This window comes from Salvia splendens, chromosome 2 (genome assembly GCF_004379255.2).
Source record: "Salvia splendens isolate huo1 chromosome 2, SspV2, whole genome shotgun sequence".
Lineage (NCBI taxonomy): Eukaryota > Viridiplantae > Streptophyta > Magnoliopsida > Lamiales > Lamiaceae > Salvia > Salvia splendens.
In genome coordinates, this window is record NC_056033.1 from 32884357 (window position 1) to 32903609 (window position 19253).

The following is a 19253-nucleotide window of genomic DNA, read 5'->3' on the forward strand; positions in this document are numbered from 1 at the left end:
ATTAAAAATAATAAACATTAGTAGAGTTATTTTTGTAAAAAGATTTTTGCTTATAAGAGTATAGAAAATAGGTTAGGATCCAAAAATTTATGTTTGGGAAGCTTATTATTACAGCCCAGAAGTTGTTACTATAGTTTATTTGGCCAAACACTTTGCAAATGCAATTTCAAAAATACCCTCTTAATTCTTATAGTTATATTTCGCAATCTTTCCCATCATATACTACATAAGTCATCATCAAATCTCTATCAACTGAAAGCACCCAATGGCAGCCCGACCCATGGGCCGACCTTCATTTCCAAACATCATAAGCTTACAAACAGTGCAAATAAAGTGTGAGGAGCGGGTCATTACACGATATTCTTTGCTTGTAAATCTATGTTGATTGTTGAGTGTGACGATTGAAACTTATGATTCTGCCCCTTCAAAGTTGAAATAGTATTTTGGATGGTACAATAGATCGTACAACTTATATTCATGAGACTTATGAAATTAGATTTATAAACTTATATACTACTAATTAAGTAGTAGTAGTAGTAGTAGTAGTATATTTTATATATTATTGCAAGAAATGCAAGCTCCGAATATAGTATGAATGGATCTATTCACCATTGTTGTCATCTTTCTTGGAGGAATCCAAAAGTATATTGTGGATGCTTTCACTTGTCTCCGTTTGTGATGCGCCTCTTTCCTCTCTTCGCTTCGCGTACGCTTCGAAGAACTCATTGTTCTCTTTCTCCAGCTCCTTCCACACTAATATTATCTCATCACAACCATGTTAATCCAATTTAATTCATTCATATATTGATATTGACATATTGTGATGTTTATTATGCATATATGCATGGAATGATGGAATGGAATTCTAATAGTAATAAGTAGTACATCTCATATGCACACATATATGTGGTATTGAATGATTACCGGTAGAGGTAATAACAGGCTTTATATTTGCATATTTGGAGAGAGCATCCATGCATTCCTCTTTGCTCATCTTGAATACGATGCACTCTTCAATTAGGTGTTGTACCTGCCAATATTTTATGCATAAAACTAGATACTCCTCTTTTTCTACTCTGAGTGTGTGTGTGTGTGTGTGTGAGGGGGAAAGTGAATGATACCTTGTGGATGTATTGCGCAGAGGATTCAGATCCCATGATTCTCAACAGAAAATGTGTGAGAGAGAGAATTAAGAAGGCGAAAGCAACAAGTGCAGGTTGTTTGACCAAAGATGCAAGAATGAGATTAGAAAGGTAGGGTTTAGAAAGATGGCAATACTTATAAAACACAGATTAAAAAGAGTAAATCCAACCACCGGTAGTGATCCGGTGATGTGAGGAACTTGTGGGCCGCTACTCCCACGTGGGAGCTGCGTGCTGATTGGCTGCGACGGGATTAGGGCGGATTCTACTAAGCAAACCGACCATCCTTGTTGTAATCCCCACTTCACGTGGAGTAACTGGGTCCCACCGGAGACTAGCGGGCCACCTAGGATACGGGTGTGGGCCCCACGGTCAACCAATTGTTTTGCCTCAGTACGTACTTGCTAATGCCGTGGCGTATTAACCCACTCTTCCTTGGAACTTCCAACTCACAATACTGCAGTACTTCTAGTACTATATGTGATTTTTATTTTACTGGGAATGATATGGAATTATGGATAGTGATAATAAATACTATCTCACGTCGATAGTGATATAGATAGTGAATTATTTTCTTTTTAATTTATCCTACAAGAATATTATATATTTTAAATTTTTGAAATTTTTTTCTCTTTAGAGTGAACTATGCAAATGGTCTCTGAACTATGTATTTTTTGCACGCAAATGGTACCTAAACTTTAAAAATATCGTGGATAGTCCATGAACTAAGGTGTAATCACATTTTTTATACTTTTTCACTATTCATCATAATTTTGCACCTAAAATGCCCCTCAAGGCATAAAGGGCATTTTTGGACTTTCATATCTAGGTACTAGATTTGATATTTTCTTTATCTTTCCCTGAATACTAAATATGATATTTTCTTATAGTTTGAGTATCTAAAATGATATTATTCATTTAACTTTTTCATTCACTTTATGTCATACTTTCTCTCTCTTTCTCTAAAAATTTTAGGAAGTAAAAATTAAAATAAAAAAAATACACTATGAAGTTCTTAAATATAGAATAATATTTAAAATTATAAATTTAATTATCAAAATAAATTTTAGCAAAATTTAATTTGATTCTGATTCAATAAATTTTTTAATATTAAATATTATAATTAGTTAATAATTAAGAATTTAGTTTTAATTAAATAAAATTAATTTTTAATATTAAAAAAATAATCAAATCACAATCAAAATTAAATTTTGCGACAAATTATTTTTAAAATTAAATTTATAATTTTGATTTTTATAATTAATCTATTTAAGAATTTCATATTATTTTTTATTTTAGTTTGTTACTTCCTAAAATTTTTAGAGAAAGAGAGAGAAAGAAGATATGACATAAAAGTGACTGAAAAAGTGAAAGGGAATAATATCATTTTAGATACTCAAACTATAAGAAAATATCATATTTAGTACTAGAGAGGATGATAAGGAAAATATCAAATCTAATACCTAGATATGAAAGTCCAAAAATGCCCTTCATGCATTGGGGGTATTTTTGGTGCAAAATTGTGATGAATAGTGAAAAAGTATCAAAAATGTGATTACACATTAGTTCAGGGACTACCCATGATATTTTCAAAGTTTAGGTGTCATTTGCGTGCAAAACACATAGTTCGGGGACTATTTGCGTAGTTCAGTCTTCTCTTTAATATGGTAGAACCAATTCTCCACTAACAATAATCTAATTACTTTTTTTTACCTCTCTTTTACTTTATTAATTTTGAATTAAAATATGTTGAATCCAAAATGCATATTTTTTGGGGACGGAAGGAGTACGAGTATTATTGAAAATATATTTCCTCCTTTTTTTTCTTATTCGTAATATATGTAGTACTATATTGTTTTCTTATGAATGGAGATCTTTGTATTTTATGCTTGGTTGATTGTCGACTCGTCGTCGTGATATGATTAGTTAATTAATAACATACGATCACCTGTGGGGGGTGGGGGGACTCATGACGTAATTTGTTTCCTCGCCAAAATATACTCCCATAAAAATGGATGTTTCAGTTATTAAATTGAATAAAAGTAAAATTAAGTCAAAAGAATATTTTTAGCATGCATTACAACATTTAGCTTGATTGTGTACACACATTTTCTTGAGAGAGATATGATCAAACTTAAAATTGTTATTACTATTTTGAATTTTGTGACAGAAGTATAAAGGGTCATTTTAAATCCAAAAAATATAGCAGCACATGAGATTTGAGATTTATATACTAATTTTAGTTATCTTTTTACATGTTTTAAGATACTTTGTGTCTTTTATTTTTCAAATTCGGTGACATGTTCTGACACCATGATAGAAGTCAATAAAGTTTTATCTTAAAATCAATAGGTGATAAGTAGATAAGTAGAGTAGTCCATGAAATTTATATAATGATTTTGTCTCACTTTACAATGATACGAGATATTTGTTTGTTTTATTTGTCAATACATAGATAAAAAAGGTTATTTTGTATTTACTTTTTAATGAGTAGTATTTGAATTTTAAAGAGATCTATCGAAAATTTGAAACATTTCTAAAATCGAATATTAATCTCATATAAGTCGGGCACATATAATATTTAGGTGGTGTTCAGTTCAGCCTTTTAAACTGTTATTACATTCAACAAGTTAATTTGTACCCGAATTTCTAACACATAATTGTCTCTATTTGGAACACCAATACCGCCGCCCACCCACGTCAAAGAGACACATGCGCGCGCGCACACACACATCAAGGAGAGAAGGAAGAAGTTGACAGTGGCCTGAGACAACGGCCGTGAGGGATAGTAAGGGAGGAAGAGAGAAGAGGTAGAAGGTGAAGGAGATAGAAAGGGCCGATACAAATTAATTAATAAGATGAATAAAAGCATTTCTGTAAGTTTTATGTCTCACATATGTGACATGTGATAGAATCCTAAATAGAATTGGATTTTATATATAATATATTAACTTGGTATAAGACACATTTTTCCCTAATTAAGAATTATCAATTGAATATATTGACTTAAGTGGGACGTTTTCTAATTAATCATTAATTATATAATATATATGTCGTTGATTGCCTTAATGGCAAAAGTATATTATATAGTTTTATGGGAATGAATATTTCATTCCATTGACTATTTAGGAAAGAAGCGTGTGCATATATTAATGTATATGCTATTACTAACGAAATCAAATTATGATCAATTATTAGTTGATTATGGAATTATGTAATTTGATTTTGGTATTACTTGGTCAAAAAGAAACGTCCTAATTAAATAGCCACTTTGATGGAAAGGGCCTTAATGTTTTTGAGAATTAGGGTTTGTCCTCTCTCTGCCTATAAATACAAAGTGTGGGATCCCATCAAATCGCACACATTACAGAGAACACATAAACGAGGGAAAGAGAGAGAAACAAATCCTTGGAGTTGCGCCACTACACCAAAGTCCGAGGAAGTTCTCTCCGTCTTCCCCAATCGCTTCCGCTGTGGATCATAAAGGTAAGTTTCCGATCTATTATGTGTATGGTTAATACGTGAAATACATGATGTTCAAAGATCTTGCTTTATTCATATTCAATTATGTATTCTTGAATATATTATGATAAATAAATTCCAACATGTGGTATCAAAGCATGGTTGAGAACTCATGTATTTTCGTATTGTTGTAAACCATATTTTTTGAATTTAATTTTGATAAATTATTTGAATCGGTTGTTTTCAAATATGGTCAGCATATTGTGAATTCAAATCTATTGAATTCAATTAGCGTATCACGTAATTGTGGATTTAAAGAATCCACATGACCAATTGGACAATTATGTACGGATTGCCTCTCTCTATGAAAATTGTTTTCTGCATGACTATCAATACAGTGGGATGTTTAATTTGGTCCGCATAATTTAATTGTGAATTATATTGATTTTGAGTATGTTAGATTTTCATAAACCGAATCTTGTTTGCATAGTTTCGATTATGGATATTTTTAGTTGATATTTTTTGACAATTCATATCTGTATGCTCAATCCCGAGAATTAATGGTTTCCATGTTTTGAAATATTTGTTTCCAAATTGATTCATTTTATGTATATGGAATTGATTTGGGTATATTAATTGTGTATACTGTATATAAATTAAGTTTGAATATATGTATCGGTAGAATGAATGATTACATAATTCAATTCTTGTTTTAATATGTACTTTGATTATATTATGTTTATTTTGCAATCATCAAAGTGAGGCAAAATAAGGAGAGTCTATAATCAAATGCATATGAAAAACTGTTTAAGCAATTAATCACTATGTTTGTTGATTATATCATGTTTATTTTGCAATCACCAAAGTGAGGTAAAATAATAAAAGTTTATAATCAAATTAATTGAAAATCTGCGTAAGCAATTACTCACTATACATTGATTATATTATGTTTATTTTGCCATCTCCAAAGTGAGGTAAAATAAGAAGAGTTTATAGTCAAATTAATATGAAAATTTATTTATGCAATTAATCATCATGCTTGTTGTGGCTATTCGGTATCTACATAGTTTGTTTGTCATAAAAAGTCTAGATTCCCAAAGGAAATAGTCTTTTGCGACATAATGAACACTAATGGAGTTAATAATTTAAATTGGTGTCGATTACCCAAAGGTAACGCCAATTTATTATTACTCAATTATTGAACTGGGATATGGATATTAAAAGCATGATTTTTTATTATTGTATGAAGACTACCCAAAGGAGTTTTCATAATTGCCTCATGATATGGGTTTTCAAATTAATGTTCGTGTTATTAAAAGCTTTTATATGTGAGCATTCATCTCTTAATTGCTCCTATAATGTAAAAACATATTTTTTTTTCTACTAGTATGTTTACCTCAAACGTTCCCCAACTTAATGGAACTAACTTCTTTGAATGGAAAGAGAAACTTAAGTTCACTCTTGGAGTAATGGACTTGGACCTAACACTGTTGAATGATAAGCCAATTATCTTATGATCAAAGTAGTTTGGCTGATTGCTCATAATGCTTGAGTAAAATCTAACAGGACTAAGTTTACAGTTCATAAGAATGTTCGTTACAGATTAAATCTCTCAACTACTGACATTGCAAAAGAATATTTTGCAGAATGTTGAATATCGCTTCAAAACTGCATATAAGTCTCTTGCAGGAAAACTTATGAAGGATCTCATGAGCATGCAATATGATGGTTCTCGGACCATGGACGAGCATGTGATGTACATGAATAACGCTTCCAAGCTAGGAAAGTTAGGATTATCGGTGGACGGGGGTTTCCTTGTCCAATTCTTCCTAACCTTCTTACCTCCTCAATATGGACCATTTCCAATTCATTATCACTATAAATGATAAGTGGACTTTTATGAATTGATAAACATGTTGGTCCAGGATGAGCAAAAGCTGAAGAAGCATGGAATGAGTGCATCTCAAGCTCACATTGCAACTAAAGGAGCGTCTAAAGGATAATATTCATTCAAATTTATCATTATTATGGCATAAAGGAACTGGATCATATTTCCAGTGAAAGAATTAAGAGGCTTATAAAGTATAATATTCATTCGAATTTAAACTTTACAAGCTTTACCGTTTGTGTGGATTGTATTAAAGGTAAACAAACCAAACACAATAAGAAAAATGCCACAAGAAGCACTGAGCTCCTTGAAATCATAGATACAGATATTTGTGGACCTTTTGATGTCCCAACTTTTGGTGGAGAAAAGTATTTTATCACCTTTATTGACGATTATTCGCGTTATGGATATATTTATTTATTGCATGAAAATCTCAGGCAGCAGAAACACTTGAACATTTTGTGACTGAGGTTGAAAGGCAATTAAATAGAAAGGTGAAAATTGTTCGATCTGATAGAGGTGGTGAATTTTAAGGTCGTACCACTGAAATGGGTCAATTACCAGGACCGTTTGCCAAATACTTAGAAAAGCATGGCATTTGTGCTCAATACATAATGCTTGGTACGCCTCAGCAGAATGGTGTTGCTGAAAGACGTAACCGAACCCTCATGGAAATGGTTAGAAGTATGTTAAGCAATTCTACCTTACCCGTATCGTTGTGGATGTATGCTCTAAGAACTGCAGTGTATATATTAAACCGGGTTCCTAGTAAGGTTGTGCCAAAGACTCCCTTTGAACTTTGGACAGGTAGGAAACCCAGTTTACAGCACCTTCATGTTTGGGGTGTCCAGCTGAAGCTAGAGTATACTCCCCGTAAGAAAAGAAATTGGATTTTAGAACAGTTAGTGGTTACTTTATTGGTTACCCAGAAAAATCCAAAGGGTATAGGTTTTATTGTCCTGATCATAGCATGAGAATTGTTGAAACTGGAAATGCAAGATTCTTTGAGAAGGTGAGATCAGTGGGAGTACTAACACTCGTAATGCGGTCATTAGTGAAATAAGGGTAGAATTCTCTCTTCCCTTAATTCATCAAGAATCAAGTGTGCCAAATATTGTTGAACAACCTAACAATACTGAACACTTGAATGACCAACCACTTAATGATGATGCCGAAGTCATTGAAACAGGTGTGGTAGAGCCACCTCCAGAAGTGCCACTAAGGCGTTCTCAACGAGAACGAAGATCGGCCATTTCTGATGACTATTTGGTTTATCTCCAAGAATCTGAATGTGATATAGGAATACGCAACGATCCAGTTTCATATTCACTAGCCATTAAAAGTCATAATTCTAATAAATGGGTTGATGCCATGATAGAAGAGTTGAAATCTATGGATTTTAATGAAGTCCGGGACCTTGTCGCATTGCCTGATGGACACAAGTGCATTGGGTGTAAATGGGTCTTCAAGACCAAATTCGACATGAACGGTTTAATCGAACGATTTAAAGCCAGACTTGTTGCCAAAGGTTACACTCAGAAAGATGGTGTTGATTATAAAGAGACCTTCTCTCCTGTATCAAAGAAGGACTCACTTAGAATCATTTTGACACTTGTAGCCCATTTTGACTTGGAACTACATTAAATGGATGTGAAAACTGCTTTTCTAAATGATGATTTGGAAGAAGTCTACATGAAACGACTTGAAGACTTCATTAAGAAATGGAATGAAAATTTAGTCTGCAAACTTAAGACATCAATTTATGGACTGAAACAAGCTTCTAGACAATGGTATTTTAAATTCCATGACACTATTACTGCTTTTGGTTTTAAAGAAAACACCGTTGATCGGTGCATATACCTCAAGGTTAGTGGGAGCAAGTTCATATTTTTAGTTCTGTATGTTGATGATATATTGCTTGCTAGTAGTGACATTGGATTACTACATGCCACTAAAATTATCTCTCTAAAAATTCCAACATAAAAGATATGTGTGAGACATCCTACGTCATTGGTTTAGAAATATCACGTGATCGCTCACGTGGAATGTTAGGATTGTCTCAGAAAAGCTACATAGATCAAATTTTAGAGAGATATGGGATGAGTGCATGTTCTCCAAGTGTTGTTCCAATTCATAAAGGCGACAAATTCAGTTTGGATCAATGTCCAAAAGCTGAATTGGAACGTAAAGAGATGGAAAATATTCCTTATGCATCTATTGTGGGAAGTTTGATGTATGCTCAAGTCTGTATACCAGACATTAGCTTTGCACTCGAAATGTTAGGTCGTTACCAAAGTAACCATGACATTGAACACTGGAGAGCTGCAAAGATGAATTGAGATACTTAAAGGGGACAAAAGATTGTATGCTCACATTTAGGAAATCTGATCAATTAGAAGTGATTGGATATTCCAATTCAGATTATGATTGATGTGTTGACTTTAGAAAATCAACTTTTGATTACATTCTTCTTATGGCTGGAGGAGCTATATCATGGAAAAGTGTAAAGCAAAGTTCTAATTCAACATTCACCATTAAAGCTGAATTTATGGCTTGCTTTGAAGCATTAATGATTGCAAAATTTTATTTCAGGCCTTGGTATTGTCTCCTCAATATCAATGTCCTTGAAATTGTATTGTGATAATAGTGCAATCGTATCTTTCTGTAAGAATGACAAGTATTCAAAGGAGCTAAACACATGGAATTAAAGTTTCTTGTCGTGAAAGATGAAGTTTGGGAACAAATAATATCTATATAATACATAAGCACATAGCTTATGGTTGCTGATCCATTGACTAAGGCGTTACCGCCTAAGACATTTATGGAATAAGTTAACAGAATGAGTCTTGGGTATGGAAACGTCTAATCTGTATGTTTCCATGTTGGTTCAGACACTTAAGTTATGGATATTTTGAATTCAATAAATGATGTTCCTACTTTTCCTGCTTAAACTTATTATTTCATGCATATAATTTTTAGTATTAATGCAGGAGGTCTTGAAATAAGACAATTACGGACGCGGTGTCACTTATAGATTATATTAGAGTGGATATTGGTGATGTGGTACATGGAAGGAACTATATCGATTGAATGATATACGCCCGCCATGACCCGCATTAGTAGTCTCTCTAATATAATACTTATGTTTACCAATGATGAAAGTATTTTTGTAAAGTCCAATATTATGCGCGCCTTATGTTTATTATGTCTATTTTACTGTGGCTCTGTCAAGTGTGACAAGTGGGAGAATCGAAAACTTTGTGTCCCACATGTTCGCCAAGTGGGAGAATGTAAGTTTTATGTCTCACATATGTGACATGTGATAGAATCCTAAATAGAATTGGATTTTATATATAATATATTAACTTGGTATAAGACACATTTTTCCCTAATTAAGAATTATCAATTGAATATATTGACTTAAGTGGGACGTTTTCTAATTAATCATTAATTATATAATATATATGTCGTTGATTGCCTTAATGGCAAAAGTATATTATATAGTTTTATGGGAATGAATATTTCATTCCATTGACTATTTAGGAAAGAAGCGTGTGCATATATTAATGTATATGCTATTACTAACGAAATCAAATTATGATCAATTATTAGTTGATTATGGAATTATGTAATTTGATTTTGGTATTACTTGGTCAAAAAGAAACGTCCTAATTAAATAGCCACTTTGATGGAAAGGGCCTTAATGTTTTTGAGAATTAGGGTTTGTCCTCTCTCTGCCTATAAATACAAAGTGTGGGATCCCATCAAATCGCACACATTACAGAGAACACATAAACGAGGGAAAGAGAGAGAAACAAATCCTTGGAGTTGCGCCACTACACCAAAGTCCGAGGAAGTTCTCTCCGTCTTCCCCAATCGCTTCCGCTGTGGATCATAAAGGTAAGTTTCCGATCTATTATGTGTATGGTTAATACGTGAAATACATGATGTTCAAAGATCTTGCTTTATTCATATTCAATTATGTATTCTTGAATATATTATGATAAATAAATTCCAACAATTTCAACATTGAAAAACAGTGTAATACCTTCTAATTAGGTTAATTAACTAACACGCGGGATTTAGAGCATCCACAATAGCGGACGAACGATTTTTCAATGTTGAAATGTGTTTATTCATCTTATTAAGTAATTTGTATCGGCTCTCTAGCGGCTCGTCCGTCGCGTTCATCCACTATTGGAGTCGGCTAACGGGCGACGGACGAGCAGTCGCCGCGGGGTCGGGCGTTAGCCGGTCGCTTGTCCGCTATTCTGGTAACGGGACGGACGAGCGACCGGCGAACGCTATTTTTCATTTTTTTATTTCAACTCTATATATACGGCTCGTTGCACTTCATTTCATTTTCAACGCTATTTTTTTATGAAATGAAATGGTTTCATTTTTTCCATATTCATATCGAATTAAATTTCGTATTTGTAAATTTGTGAATTTGTTTTATTGGCTAAAGTGTCGGCTAGTCCTAGTGCTAGGCTATTATTGTGTTGTGGTTAGTCCTAGTGATGTGGCATGAGGTGTTTTTGGTTAGTCCTAGTGACGTGACATGAAGTGTTTTTGGTTAGTCCAGCCTACTGGGAATGCTCTTAATAATGCGTCGAACTTTTGTTATATTAACAATCAAACATGTGGGGATTAATCTTCATTCGGTTACGTTAATCCCAAGCAAACTTATGTACTGCATTCTTTTTCCCCCATTCTGTAAATTTCACCACCTTCTCATTTTTAAAATATGTTTTAATTACTATCTTTATATTGGCGTAGTGGTGCTTCAGCAAACCCTAACACCCCAAAATCGCCCCCCACCGATTAATACATGCCTAACGGAGAATTACAAGCCTTTCTAAATGTCTTTAACTTAAGATTTGATGGTTTACATTGGCGATGAATTACTTTGTCAGAAGAAAATATGGTAAATTGATAATTAATGGACTTATTAAGAGTTGGAATAATAGTAATTAAATTTATGCTTCTATTCATTCGTATGACTTTGGAAGTTGACAACTCTTGGACTATGTGTTCAACTATTCTAGAGTTAGAGGTGTGAAGCATCTTGAATGTTTCTCAACGAAAATATATGTTTAGTACGAAACTATGTGGATTTAGATTTAGAGGACTAGTTAGGAGCGATATTCTCTCTTGTTGCTAATCTCAATATATATCATTAGTTCACACTTCACTTAATTAAATAATTATATATCACTTTAAAATTGAGCTGATATCAATCTTAGTCTTAGCCATCTCCTCCCAAACCAACTAAACCATTAAAAACCTGGTAGACAATTAAACTATTAAAAATAGCGATAACACTTCAAAGAAAAACAGTGCACTAATTGAGCAGAAGTTCACATGATGCAAGTTCGGCAAGTTTGGCGTATTCAATTCACAAATATATAATTTTTCAGTTTTATAGAAATCAAATTGACTGAATACCAACATTATAACTATTCTTATAAACCATTGTCTCACTGGCCCACCAATTTTTGCAGTTTTCACACTACTTTGCACCAAATTTTGTGAATGTTTGATAGGAATATTTCGAAGTAGCATATTAAACTGGTGTGAGCGATTAGAATTAAATTGAGAAACCTTTATTATTTTAGAATTGCATCATTGATTTGGGGCAATCCCCTATAGCAGTGGCGGATCCAGGATCCGGAAATGGAGGGGGCGGAATATATAGTATTAGCTTGGTTTAGTGCGGACATGGCTGTTTTTTTTATTGTTCGGGGCGACGCCGGAGGCAAACGGAGGGGGCGGACATGGTAAATTTACATCCCGATAAGGGAAAAATAGTCGCACGGAGGGGGCGACCGCCCCCTCCTGCCCCCCCTAGATCCGCCACTGCCCTATAGTGTAGGGCATTCAAGATGCCCATGGCCCGCTGCATCACAAGTTTGCTGGATGTTCTTAACTTTACGATTAATATAGTGAAATAGTACGATTGTTTTTTTATATTCGAGTATGTATGAATACAAAAATTACTCGAAGTAAAGAACAAAAATATTATCTCTTTCCAAAATTAGAAGGAACTGATGCTGGCATATACAAATTGGTATTGTCTGATATTTTACTATTTTTTAATTATATTTTGGAATATATTCTCTTGAAAGTTGAAACACTATTTCTTTCGTTAAAAGGCAGCCGAACTTTGGCCTATATGTATCAACTCGTTATCACCAACGACTCACATTCACATATAGTCACATGTTCATTTATGAAATATACCGAGATAAATATAAATCACATCTCACTATTTCTGTTTATGGTTAAAAACAAATAGTTACAGATGATTTCTTTTTGGGAAAAAAAAATTAACTGATCCACGTCTCCAAACTTTACCTAACAGATCCAAATGTTAATTTCTACATAGTAATAATGAATGTGACAATGAGATGCCCAAAACCCTCAACTTATGTATTTTGAGTTTCGAGTGGTAGAAATCATATTCACACTTCATACAATAGAGACATGATAATTTAATGGTGAACAAACAGAACATAGGGTGGAATTACTATGTTCACATTGGACTTTACATCATATCAAGGAAAGAATTTGAATTAAAAAACAAAACGACACACAAGTATGATGCCGTGAAACGAACATAGTGTGTAAAAATTTACCAGGATCAGTGGTTATATTTAAAATTTTAAATATGAAGTGCGATTACAGCTAGTATTGATAACGACTAATTTCAGCGAAATGTAGTGGAATAATTGAACTGGGTACAATTATAGACTATGGAGTACTGTATTATATAAAGTTAGTGGGTTGAAATGTTTTAATTGTTTAATGAAGTAGGTGCGTCACTCTCCCTATAAATTATTTAATTAATCTATTCGCCATTTAATTAATATTATCATTTCGCCATAATTGTCAATAATCACGTTCTTCCACTTTTAAGACCTCCTGCATAAGTTAATCAAAAATCTAAATAAACTAATAGTAAATCTTGGCATTCGCTTCAAACTTCTCGAATATCAAAGACAATATAAATTTCTGGATATTACGTTTTGGCATTCCGCTGAAACTCTCGAATATAAACTAGATAACATCTATTACCAATAGTCTTGGTAATAGAAATTATAGCAAATAAATTCAGTGCAACAGAAAAAGAGAGAAAAATATAACAAAAATATTATTAAATGAGAATAAAATCCAACTTATTACAGATGGAAACTTACAAAAAAATAAAGGACGATTGATTTTTATGAACCAACAAAGAGCAGTAGTTTAAAACATTCCAATTATATTACTTTCTCTATTCTTGAAAAGTTTGTCACACTTCTTTTTTGCACTAATTTTGTATAAATAATAACAATATATAGTTAAATTGGGAACACTTCTTTTCTGCACTCATTTTGTATAAATAATTGTAATGCTATCAGATACGCGACTCAATCTTGTTATCACAACGAGATCGATTCCGGAACGAGAAGAACGAATACTTGATATGAAAATGAATAAGCAAAAAAAACAATTCTTGGAGAGTCAATGGAAATCTTGTGTTTTATTTGTGTGGAAGATTACAAAACTCATGGATGAAAAATTCTTTTTTCCACAGCTCGGCTCTATTTAACTAACACTTATCTAACAACTAGTTCAAACCTAACGGCTTTCATTTAAAGCTAACTAACTAGTCGCATCCGACGACGTGCATCAGTTAATAACAACTGTCAACTCCGAACTCGTTTAAGTTCGGCCAACACCGAGCACCAACACCGAACTCGTTTAAGTTCGGCCAACACCGAGCACCAACACCGAGCACTGAGCACCGAGCTCAACACCGAACATTGAGCTCGGTTAATCCCTGAGCACGACTACAAACTCGACCAATCACCGAGCATGATTGCAGTTCGTCAGATCACTGAACAGCATATCGGTCCCTAATCGCCGAACAGTATATTGGTAACCGAACTGAACTGATTGTGCAGTTTTGCCCCAATCCTCATAACAAATCTCCACCTTGGGACATAACTGGACAATCCATAGATTTCATCCATCCTCCACAATCACTCCAGCTGAATCAGATTCACCAAATCCATGCAATACTTCAACTTAAGTCCGGGCAACACCTTTGTTAGCATATCAGCTGCATTGTGCTCAGTAGCTACCTTTTCAATCTTCACTGAGCCCATTTCAACTTCATCCCTCACAAAATGAAGCTTAACATCCACATGCTTGCTCCTCTCATGGAATGTCTGATGTTTTGACAAACATATGGCACTATTTGAATCACATAATACAGTCACAGCTCCTTGATCAACTCCAAAATCCGAGCAGATTCCTTTCAGCCACATGCTCTCCTTTACGGCCTCAGCCATGGAAATATATTCTGCCTCAGTTGTTGAGAGTGCCACCACAGATTGCAAACTCGACTTCCAACTTACAGCAGCTCCATACATGCAGAAAACATAGCCGGATTGGGACTTCCTTGTGTCAATGTTAGTAGCAAAATCAGAATCACAATATCCCAATAGAGGCTGTGCATCAAAATTCTTACTTCCATCAAACAGTATGCCATAATCCTGAGTACCATTCAGATACCTTAGTATCCATTTTAAAGCATGCCAATGCTCCATACCTGGATCTGCCATGTATCTGCTCACAACACTTATGGCTTGGCTGATGTCTGGCCTTGTACACACCATGGTGTACATGATGCTTCCCACTATGTTTGCATATGGGATTTTATCCATCTCTCTTCTCTGACTATCATCTTTAGGGCACTGATTTACACTGAGCTTAAACTGCTGGCTCAGGGGCACACTCACTGGTTTGCTTTTATCCATCTGAAATTTCTTGATCACATTCCTGATGTAATCTTTCTGAGTTAGCCATATCCTTTTCTTGTCTCTATCCCTTATGATCTCCATTCCAAGGATCTTCTTTGCATCTCCAAGATCCTTCATATCAAATTCAGATTTCAGATCACCTTTCACTAACTCCACCTCTTCCTTATGCTCTGCAGAGATCAGCATATCATCTACATACAATAGTAGATATGCCACAGCAACTCCACCTCTTCTCTTGATGAAGACACAATGATCATACAAAGACTTCTCAAAACCGATCTTATGCATGAACTCATTGAACCTGAGATACCACTGTCTTGAACTTTGTTTTAGACCATACAAGCTTCTTTTCAGCAAACACACCTTTCCTTCATTTCCTGGTTGGACAAAACCAGGAGGCTGCTCCATGTAAATTTTCTCTTCGAGCTCTCCATGAAGAAAGGCTGTTTTGACATCGAGTTGCTGCAATTCCCAATTTCTCTGAGCAACAATGGCAAGTAGAATCCTGATGGAGCTATGCTTTACCACAGGGGAGAATATTTCATTATAATCTACTCCCTCCTTTTGTGTAAAGCCTTTGGCCACCAACCTGGCTTTAAATCTGATTTGATTGTTGTTGAAGGCCTCAATTTTCTTCTTAAAAATCCATTTACAACCAACTGTTTTCTGATCAGTTGGCCTCAACACCAAAATCCATGTGTGATTTTTGTACAAGCTATCAATCTCCTCCTGCATGGCTAATAGCCACTGATCCTTCTCCGGACTCCTTATTGCTTCCTTGTAATTTGAAGGCTCATGATAGTCCATCTCCTCAGCTATGGCCAGTGCATAGTGCATCATATCAAAATCCTGAAATCTGGAAGGGAGCTTGATCCTTCTTCTGGTTCTGTCTCTTGCAACCAGTCTCTGTGGAGTCTTGATGTTACTTTCATGTTCAGAGGATCCACCAACACTGGTTTCTTGTGAATTTCTCACAGTATCTGGTGGACTTCTTACAGCATCAGATGAGGATTCCCTCTGACCCTCCACCTCAAACTCAACAGTCTGAACTTGCTTCATGAAGAAAGGCATTTCAGATTCCCTGAAAATAACATCCCTACTGATGACAACCTTCTTATTCCCTTCCTCACAGCACCATAATCTGTAACCTTTAACTCCAACCTGATAGCCTATCATCACACATCTGAGAGCCCTTGGTTCCAGCTTTCCTTGTTTGATGTGAGCATATGCTCTACACCCAAATGGTCTTAATTTTGAATAGTCTCCATAAGATCCATACCATCTACTATCCGGAGTCTGATTTTCAATGGCAGCAGAGGGGCATTTGTTGATTAAAACAACAGCTGTGGAGGCTGCTTCTGCCCAAAATGGTTTTGACATTCCAGATGCTATCAACATGCATCTTACCCTTTCAAGAATGGTTCTATTTATTCTCTCGGCGACCCCATTTTGTTGTGGGTTGTGAGGCACCGTTCTATGCCTTTTAATTCCTTTTCTCTTGCAAAACTCATCAAACTCATGGGACAAAAATTCCAGCCCATTGTCAGTTCTTAGGCATCTCAAAGGCTTCCCCTTTTCTAGCTCAACTGCAGTACACCACTCCTGAAATTTCTTGAAGGTCTCTGACTTTTCTTTCATGATCATTATCCAAACCTTTCTTGAAAAATCATCAACAAATGATAAGAAATACCTGCCTCCTCCAATGCTATTTACTGGTGCAGGGCCCCATATGTCACTGTGAACATATTGGAGAGGTTGCGTTGAGTTATGTTTGCCCACTCCATATGGCAGCTTCTTGTTTTTGCCAAGAATGCATTCTTCACACGATCCAATGGCTCTTTGTATCTCTGAATCAGCCATCTGAATAATGCCTTGCTTTACCAGCTGCATCAGCCCAGTGTCCCCCACATGGCCCAGCCTAGCATGCCAATTGATGGTCTTTTGTGTGTTGTTAGCTGTTCCAGCAACTGCCTCAGCTTTCAGATAATAGAGCACATTGTTTCTGACAGCCTTCATGATCATTTGGCCATCCTTTTTGACAAGCATCTCTCCACCAAAGAGAGTCAATTCGTAGCCATTCTTCTCAAGAAGACCCAAGGATATAAGATTCCTTTTAATGGATGGGATGTATCTCACTTCAGTGAGAGTTCTGAAAATTCCATTGTCCATCCTCAAACATATGCTCCCAACACCCCTTACATCACACACATGGTCATCTCCCAGCAACACCGAGCCTTCAGATTCCTTTAAATCTTGGAACCAGTCGAGATTGGAGGACATATGGAAACTGCAGCCTGAGTCCATGATCCATAGCCTTGATAATGGGCTATCCTCCACCACATTGAGAGCTCTTGCCTCTTCAATTTCCTCAGTGATAGCTGCTGTGCCATCTCCTTTGTGATTTTCAGATTGCTTTTTCTTCCAAGCAAAACAATTTTGCTTGATGTGTCCTGGTTTCTTACACCAGAAGCAGCTTCTAGATTCCTTTTGATCTCCTTCCTTAGATGATCTTGGCTTCCACTTGTCAGATGGGGGTTTCTTGAATTTGAATTGTTTCTTTGAAGTTGCCTTCACATTGAGGCTTTCAGCAGCTTGATCGATTGGCTTGCTGACACATTTCTGCATTGCCTTCAGCTTTAATGCAGAAAATACCTCCTCCAAAGTCACTTTCGAATCCCTTCCAAGAAGTATTGAGTCTTTGAATTGCTCAAAACTCTGAGGCAGAGCATTCAATAACATCAAAGCTTTATCCTCATCTTTCATGGGATCATCCACACCCTCAAGATCATCTATATACTTTCGAAAATCTTCCAGCTGATCCGCCAGATTCTTGGAGTCAGAAAATCTAAAGTTGAACAATCTTTGCTTGAGATGCAACCTATTGGAGATTGACTTCTCCATATATATTTTCTCCAATTTCTCCCACACTCCCGCGGCATCATCCTCTTTCTGAACCTCCCTCAAGACTCTATCGCTGAGGCACAAGACAATCGAGCTATACGCCTTGTATTCCAGTTCTTGACATTTCACCGCATCCATCCCTTGAATCTCTTTCTTGTCCGTCTTGGATTTCACATAATCCCAGACGCCTTGCTGCATCAGAACAGCTCTCATCTTCAATCTCCACAGGCCGAAATCATTTTCGCCGGTGAATTTCTCAACGTCGAACTTTGCGGTAGACATTGTTGAATTCGTCGTCCTTCTTCGATTCCCACAGACGGCGCCAATTTGTAATGCTATCAGATACGCGACTCAATCTTGTTATCACAACGAGATCGATTCCGGAACGAGAAGAACGAATACTTGATATGAAAATGAATAAGCAAAAAAACAATTCTTGGAGAGTCAATGGAAATCTTGTGTTTTATTTGTGTGGAAGATTACAAAACTCATGGATGAAAAATTCTTTTTTCCACAGCTCGGCTCTATTTAACTAACACTTATCTAACAACTAGTTCAAACCTAACGGCTTTCATTTAAAGCTAACTAACTAGTCGCATCCGACGACGTGCATCAGTTAATAACAACTGTCAACTCCGAACTCGTTTAAGTTCGGCCAACACCGAGCACCAACACCGAACTCGTTTAAGTTCGGCCAACACCGAGCACCAACACCGAGCACTGAGCACCGAGCTCAACACCGAACATTGAGCTCGGTTAATCCCTGAGCACGACTACAAACTCGACCAATCACCGAGCATGATTGCAGTTCGTCAGATCACTGAACAGCATATCGGTCCCTAATCGCCGAACAGTATATTGGTAACCGAACTGAACTGATTGTGCAGTTTTGCCCCAATCCTCATAACAATAATAATAATATATAGTTAAATTGGGAGGAGGGTAAAGTATTAAATCAATTGAATTTCCAAATGCTAGTCACTTTAACTATTGATTTTTTGTAGTGGATTTAGTATATCAAAAATCAAAATCAATTGAATTTCAGACTTT

At 35.5% G+C, this 19253-nt stretch overlaps 1 protein-coding gene across 1 annotated transcript; it reads right to left on the reverse strand.

Annotated features, from left to right (window-relative positions):
* Positions 1–401: 401 nt before the first annotated feature.
* LOC121764726 lies at positions 402–1275 on the reverse strand. The gene is made up of 3 exons (XM_042160739.1): positions 1122–1275; positions 925–1030; positions 402–753 (listed from the first exon to the last, which is right to left on the reverse strand). Exons 1-3 carry the CDS (start codon positions 1155–1157, stop codon positions 602–604), a joined length of 294 nt encoding a protein of 97 aa, XP_042016673.1. The 5' UTR covers positions 1158–1275; the 3' UTR covers positions 402–601.
* Positions 1276–19253: the final 17978 nt, after the last annotated feature.

Excerpts from the sequence above, each read along its gene's own strand:
- LOC121764726 (XM_042160739.1), bottom strand. The coding sequence starts at position 1,157 with ATGGGATCTGAATCCTCTGCGCAATACATCCACAAG. Across the intron at positions 1,031-1,121 it reads CTGCGCAATACATCCACAAG|GTACAACACCTAATTGAAGA; the intron begins GTATCATTCACT and ends AAATATTGGCAG. Across the intron at positions 754-924 it reads GCCTGTTATTACCTCTACCG|TGTGGAAGGAGCTGGAGAAA; the intron begins GTAATCATTCAA and ends AGATAATATTAG.